The sequence below is a fragment of the Corylus avellana genome, chromosome ca9 (genome assembly GCF_901000735.1).
Source record: "Corylus avellana chromosome ca9, CavTom2PMs-1.0".
NCBI lineage: Eukaryota > Viridiplantae > Streptophyta > Magnoliopsida > Fagales > Betulaceae > Corylus > Corylus avellana.
This window is the reverse complement of record NC_081549.1, coordinates 6,279,105-6,286,829: the sequence shown is the minus strand read 5'-3', so window position 1 is coordinate 6,286,829 and position 7,725 is coordinate 6,279,105. Positions and strand designations below refer to the sequence as shown.

Below are 7,725 nucleotides of genomic sequence, written 5' to 3'. Positions count from 1 at the left end.
CTCTGTATATATAAACAAATATATATTAATATAAAATAAAAATAAACCCCCCATACAATGAACGCAACAATAATGTAAATTTTCATAACAAAAATTCCTCATAGTGGATCTTGATTTTCCCAGCATTTGAATCAGCAATTATGTAGAAAGCGTCCCGAGAAAGATTAATGGTTATATATATATGAAGCTTCCCTAGCTGCTCCTACACGTACGTACCAGCACACACGACACCTTCTAGATATTTTCTTGGACTGAAATCTTCTTTAGTGTGAATTCATGGCGGTGGGCATATTAGATATTTATTCTCTAGATAATAATTGAAGATTTCAAGTATTTTGATATTGATGTGTCCATATAATTGAATTTCTAAGCACAAAAAGCCGGAAGATGGGGTAAAGAACGATGAATGGTACTGGTGGTGTATGACAATTTTGACACTTACATGTCATATGGTATCATCAAAGCATCTTATATGTCGTTGTAAGTGATGCAGCTTTTGTCGTTGTAAGTGATGCAGCTTTGGCTAAGTTCTGATGTCATGCATGTGCAGGTGACACAAAACAAAATCCAAGCGTCATTTGACAAAATAAATTGCCTTTTATTTTTCATCTTTGTGGGCTTCCTAATTTGTCTGTATGACATTAAGTAATTGCAAGATAATTTGGATTTCCAGCATGGAATTTTATTACTTCTTCTGTATGATGCTCAGGATATGTTATTTTATATGAAGTTTATATCAGTGGCAAAGCCAAAAATTAATGGGACAATTTTATTTTAGACTCCTAAATTACCAAGTGATTTGAGAAGCTTTCAAAACTTCAAAATCTCTTAATTTGGACCCATGAATTTTCAATTGCAATCAATTTGAACCTCCCGTCAGATTTTATACGTTAAAAGTGAGATAATGACATTTATACCCCTGATTTTTTTATAAAATTCCAAATTAAAAAATAAAAAATAAATAAAGCTAAAAAAAAAATAAAAAATATTTTGGTCTTTTTAAGAGTAAATCAGGGAAGTTAACGGCTAAATCTGATTGATGGGTTTCAATTGACTGCAATTGAAAATTCAATGGTCCAAATTGAGAAGTTTTGAAGTTTTGAAACTTTTCAAATCGTGTGATAATTCAAGGGTTTAAAATGAAGTTATTCAAAATTAATTAAAAGTTTTATATATATACGGACCGAGGGCGAGGGGGCTATATGGATCATGGTCCCCTCCTTATCCTTCTATCAAAAAAAGAATTGTTAAAAAAAATTAACTCTTAAATTTGTTAAAAAAATATTTTAAGTCTTTTCTCCTTTGAAATTTTTTTAATGCACTTCGACTTCTCTTTAAAGTTTAATTTGATTAGAAATTTAAAATACAATTTGCTTACAAAATAAACAACTTAAGGGAACCCAACCGACTTTATAGCTAAACACGGGCAGGATTTATGGGTGATGATTTTAAGAGTTATTTATAGGTATAGTAAAATTGCGTAAAGTAACGAGAATAAGTGTAATAGTTTTTCGAAGGGATGTTTAGGATGTTGTGTTCCTCCACTGCTGTTTGTGGGGTTTTAGTTTTAGTTCTTTTGTTTTTGTTTTTGTTTTTTGTTCGGGCCTCAAGTTGATGATGGAGTAGATCGGTGTAGGGGTTTAACTCTCACTGCCGGATTTTTTGTTTCTAGCTGTTTTTATTTTTATTTTTGTATTTGGGTTACTCATGCCCTAGATCTAATCTGTACAAATTAAGCAGATTTGTTCCTTACATAGTTATATGTAATTGTACATGGATTAGCAGAAGCTTTTTTTTTCTTTTTTTTTTGGTATGTCCACACAAGAGAGGAGAGAAAGATTTGAACTAGTGACATCCGTTTTATGAAACGTGGTCCCAACCGATTGAGTTACCTTTTGAGACTTTACTTTACAATTATACACATGAACCCATGTCCAAAATTTGAAAGTAGCTGAAGCTTGAAGTTATTTTTATGACTTTATAACCTTTATATTTTTTTGCTATGATTTTTTAAAACTGAATGTTCAGTAATGTAAGACTTTTATGCTTGTAAAATTTAAAAAAAAAAAAAAAAAAAAAAAAAAGTGCAACAGTTTTGAATTTACCGCTGAGATATTTCGCCACCCAACTTGTAAAAACCCGCATATGAATGTTGACTTTGACTGCCCGAACTAAGGTCCAGTATCACCTTGGATTCACTGGCTGCGTGGCCATAGTCTTTCTATCCACAACATGCAGAGGCTGCCAAAAGACATTAATTTTTATTGATTAGTCTTAGTTGCTGTTAACGTTAAGAAATCCATTATATAAATTAAGCCAATTAGAAACCTTTTCACTTGAGCCTTACCACCATGGCCAAAAACCTCCCAAAAGTCACTCCCACCTTCCTCATTCTGTTCACTATCCTCTCCTTCTCAACCTTTTCCGCCACCGGAAAGAACCACAGCTTCTCGAGAACTTTATCTCCGGCGAAACTTGGGCTCAAAAGAGAAAAACTGAGCCACCTTCACTTCTACTTCCACGACGCCGTTGGCGGGCGAAACCCAACGGCCGTGAGAGTTGCCGAGGCCCCCATGACAAACACGTCCTCGACGAGTTTTGGTGGCGTGTTGGTGATGGATGACCCCTTGACCGAGCAGCCGGAGTTGAGCTCCAAACTCGTCGGAAGAGCGCAAGGAATATATGCATCTGCTTCGCAAAGTGAGGTGGGGTTGTTAATGGCATTGAACTTTGCTTTCATGGAGGGTAAGTATAATGGTAGCACTCTCAGTGTACTGGGGCGTAACACTATCTTGTCGGCGGTGAGGGAGTTGCCGATCGTCGGAGGGAGCGGCCTTTTCCGGTTCGCACGTGGGTATGCTCATGCAAGGACTTACACATTTGACGAGAAAGCTCAGAATGCTATCGTGGAGTACAATGTCTATGTCTTCCATTATTGATAGAGGTGTCAAAAATTACTGGGAAACCGGAATCAGAATTAGGAAACTGGGAAACCGGGGTCCCGGTTCCAGTTCCGGTTTGAAAAATTCAAAAACCGGGTACCCCGGTTCCGGTACCGGTCTTTGGTACCCGGTGTTTACCGGGAATACCGGAACCGGGTTTCCATTTTATTTAATAATATTTATATATTTATATATTAATATTTTTTACACTTAGGTTTAGGTTTAGGGTATTTTAAAAAATTAAATTTTTATTTCTAAGGCCCAAATAGGCAAAAACATTGATTGTTTAGCATTTTTGGACTTTTTTAGGTTTATTTTGGAACAATCACAAAACCAAAGCCATTTAATTTAAACAAAAGAAACTAATAGATTTTTAAAATGAGGCCAATATGAGAAAAAAAATTGAAACTATTTTAACGGGCTAATACCTAAAAGGAAATAACTCAAAATATTTTAAAAAAACGGATTCTGGATAGAAGGTAAAAGCCAGTCGGCCGTGCTTAGGGACCCGTTAGCGGAGTACCAGTTGGGTTCAGTTTTAAGCAAAACGGAAATTGGACCCGAGGGTTGGCCCCTAATTATTGATGCGTCTTTAGCACACTATTATTTGTGGAATGGGATAGCTATAGGTTTGGAGAATATTTAGTTAATGATGGGAGACCAAGAGTTTACGAGACATATTACAAAACATTTGTTTGATGGCAAAATAATTAAAATATTACATATATATTTTAGCAATGGTATAAAAGAGTATAGGGTGGCCCCAGCCACACCCATTTGGAGGTAGCGGACCACTTGTGGTGGGGCTGGGGGTGGCTTCCAGGCCATACCCCAGCTACTGCGTCAGTGCATGGCAGGGGGTGGTCGTGGCCACCCCAGAGGTGTCTAAAAAATGCGTTTGACCCTTGGTGATTACACTGGGGGGTTGGGGCTGGGATACACCCCCCCAAGGGCCATGGAGGTGGCTTCACGGCCACTCCCGGATCGACTTAATTTAGGTGAAAGCGAAACCCACCCATGTGCTTGAGGGTGGTGCATGTCCAACCCGAAGGGCCAAGCTAATTTTTTTTTTTTTTTTTTTGGTTTGGCCCATGGAGGTGACTGACCACCCCAGACCACCAATCTGGCGTGGTTTTAGCCACCCCTTAGTTTTTTATAATTTTATTTTTTAATTATTTTTAATATATATATATTATTTTTATTAATTGGATAGATGTCCTACGTATGTCCTCAGAATCTCTCTAGAGAAATTCTGACTATTAAATGGATATTCTCCAGTCCAATATGAACGGGAGAGGATTATATTCCACTTTTTATGGCTAACTAATAATTCTTTTAAAGCTTACGTGGCATTTAATGTTGAATGAAATTAGAGAAATTCTACACATATTTACTCTATATATGACAATAGAAATTATCGTTAGATAAAATAATAGGGTTAATTATTTTTTTAGCATCTACATTTTTTTATTTATTTTATTTTTATTTTTCCCCACTTTGGTTTCAAATTCTATCATAAATAGTATATAACTTGTGGGAAAAGATCATTTTAATACTTTCATTACATTCCGTTAGCCATCTTAGTACTTTCATTACATTCCGTTAGATTTGTCGTCACATACAAATTTGGCTAACGGAATGCAACATGTCGTCACGTACAAATGCCACGCGTCTTAAAAAAAAATAAATAAAATAAATCCTAAAAAAAAAAAAAAATGAAAATTATGGGGTGGCCGAAATCACCTTCAAAGGCCTTGGGTGGCTCGGCTACCTCCCAGAAGTCATGTGACGGAAGTATTAAATTGGTCTTTTTCTATAAGTCAAAACTGTCAAGTATGATATGTGACAAAATTTAAAATCTATGTGAAAAAAAATAAAGTAAAAACCTAAATAATAAAGGAAATATATGTAGAATTTAATGATCATTTTTATTGTCATATCTGAAAAGTGAACGCTTGTAAGTATCTATAACATTTCTCGTAAAGGAACTATGCAAAATTTTTAATTATTTTATTAATTTTTAATTGTCAAGTTTTATAAATAAATTATAATAAAATAATAAAAGTTGTGGGTCAATTTGTAAAAATAATATAATAAAAGTGTGTTTGAATAATAATTATTAGGGGAAACTTCACTAAGGCCCCCTAAACTTCCGGCCGATTTTGCAGACCCCCTGAACTTCAAAAATTCTCATTTTGGACCCTTAAACTTCCATTTTCTCTCACTTTGGACCCCTCCATCAGTTTTCAATGTTAGATTTAACGGTTTGACTTTTTTTTTATACCCATTATACCCCTCGTTAAAACTACACCGTATTGGATCCCTAAAAATTACAACTCACCCAGCCCAAAACGACGTCGTTTTGGGCATTAATTTTTTTTTAAAAAAAAAGCAAATTATTATTATTTTTTTTAAAAAAAAAGAAATATCGGGAGTGAAGTTAAGGCCACCCCGGCGATCACGGGGAATTGTCCGGCCACTACCAACTAAGGGGAACAGGGAATGCGGTTGCATTTAGGGCGGCGGACCACCCCAAGGGTTAAAGGGGAGTGGTTTCGGCCAACCCACCGGCACCCGTATAGGGTGAGCAGGCGAGACCACCCAAGGGGTTAAGAGGTGGTCCGGCCACCCAAATACCTTTTTTTTTTGGGGGAAACTTAGGAAGAATCCCCACGAACTTCCGATGATTGAAAAACCCCGAATTTTTCAAAATTCTTATTTAGACCCCACGAACTTTGGTTTTCTCGCTTTGACCCTTTAACATTAAACTACGTGGATTTTTTGGGCTAGGTAAGGTGTTTAATTTTTTTAGGATCTGAAAGCTTGACGTAGTTTAATGTTAAAATGGTCCAGTGAGAAATAGTTCGAAGGCTAAATGAAGTTTTGAAAGGAAGGTTTCAAAGTGAGCTGAAAGCTACGAAATTACATGAGAAGTCAGCTCACTATTAAAAATGGGGTGGTCCGGCGACCTTAGTTTTTATTAGCCATTCTCCCCCCCTTTTTTCCTTTTTTTTTTTTTTTTTTTTTCTTTGCTTTTTTTTTTTAAATAAAAAAATAAAAATTTAATGCCCAAAACAGTGTCGTTTTGGGCTGGGGTGGGTGCTGTAGTTTTGGGCATTTTCGGAATTTCAAGTGGGCTGGGTATGGGTATAATGGACATTTAACATTGAAAACTAACAGATGGGTCTAAAGTGAGAGAAAATGGAAGTTGAAGGGTCCAAAATGAGAGTTTTTTAAGTTCAGGGGGTCTGCAAAATCGGCCGGAAGTTCAGGGGGCCTTAGTAAAGTTTCCCCTAATTATTAAGTTGTTAAAAGTAATCATTGCCAATGAGGATTCTTTTTGGTTATTGACTTTTAAAAGTGGGATTTTAATACATAGTTAGATTTAAAATTGTAGTTCAACTTTTAAAATTATGCGTTATAAATTATTAAAATGCAATCTGAATGATTTATTTTTGGGAAAATTAAAGTTTACCCTCCTAAAGTTGACAGCGTTTTTCAATTCGAACTCCAAAGTTTTAATTTTTGCAATTCACCCCTACAAAGTTCTAATTTTTTTTCAATTCGAACAATATTATCCCAAAATTCTTATATTGCCCCTAATTTTATTTATTTTTTAATGAAAATAAATAAATAAATTTGAGGGTGCAAAAAATGGCCAAATGGCCAAAGGATTGGCTATGGCCACCCCGAATTTTTTTTTTAAAATTTTATATATATATATATATATATTATGAGCAATATGAGAAGTTTTGGATATAATTTGTTAAATTGTAAAAATTTGAAACATTGGGGGGTAAATTGTTAAAATTGAAACTTTGGTATTCGAATTAAAAAACACTGTCAAGTTTAAGAGAGTAAACTATAATTTTTATTTTATTTTTTGCAACGGAATGCCTACCAATATAATAAAATTTTAATTATTTAACTAAAAAAAATTATAAATGTTTACAAATATGCCGTTCGATGTCAGGCCACGTGTACATTGACCTCTACTCTGTGTCTTGGCTAGGCTTCTCTTCTGACCCTTGAGAGTAGATGCGTGCGCGTTACTGGGAGGAGTTGTGAAAAACATTATGGGGACGAGAGAGGTGTACGAAGAGAAGCTAAGGAGCGGCAATCTCTACCACGACCCTACCATCAACCCCGGCCTCGGCTCGCCTCGCTGCCCTCGCTGTCTCTCCCTCTTAATCCCTAATTCCGTACGCCGCCTTCACACGCTCTAGCTTTTGTCTCCTTTGTTTTCTGAGTACAATGCCTATGACCTGTTTGATGATTTTACTCTTCCGTATATTTCTTGTTTGTTTTTCTTTTGATGATTCAGTTAAAGGGTGAATGGACCATCACTTCCGTCCTACACAACGCCACTGGTGTGGTCAGTTTCTTCTCTTATCCGCTCGGTTGATTTTTTTTTCAACAGTTGTTTTGGATATGTTTGATTGGGAAGTGCCTTTTCGATGAGTTCTTGTGGGATGGGCGTCATGTTTTCGAGTAAAAAATTCTGAATTACTAAATAAGAATTGCGTTTTTTAAAGTTATGAGATTTTTGTTTGTGCTAGTGGTCGTTGGCTTCTAATTGCCAATGCCACTTTCTGGAGTAATACTGCGGTTAAGTTAATGTTCTTGCATGCTAAATGATGTGAGCACCGATAAACCTAGCAGGAAACGGTCTGTTCCTGCTAGCTTTGTAGTGTATGGACTAAAATCATGGTTGGAGTCCAGTGATTAATGTGATGGGTATATATGATAGTGCAAACGTGTATTAGTTGTATGGGTAATTTTA

At 35.9% G+C, this 7,725-nt stretch overlaps 2 protein-coding genes across 2 annotated transcripts in view; both read left to right on the top strand.

The window, feature by feature from the left end:
* Positions 1 to 2,351: 2,351 nt before the first annotated feature.
* LOC132162163 (dirigent protein 22-like) lies at positions 2,352 to 2,991 on the top strand. The gene has a single exon (XM_059572426.1). The coding sequence runs from the start codon at positions 2,352 to 2,354 to the stop codon at positions 2,937 to 2,939; it is 588 nt and encodes a 195-aa protein (XP_059428409.1). The 3' UTR covers positions 2,940 to 2,991.
* A 3,948-nt stretch (positions 2,992 to 6,939) lies between these two features.
* LOC132162164 (uncharacterized) overlaps positions 6,940 to 7,725 on the top strand; it is a 6,888-nt gene continuing 6,102 nt past the window's right edge. The window contains exons 1-2 of the mRNA XM_059572427.1: positions 6,940 to 7,144; positions 7,267 to 7,317. Of these exons, the coding sequence (XP_059428410.1) occupies positions 7,019 to 7,144; positions 7,267 to 7,317 (177 nt within the window). The 5' untranslated portion in view covers positions 6,940 to 7,018. The remainder of the gene's footprint in view (positions 7,145 to 7,266; positions 7,318 to 7,725) is intronic.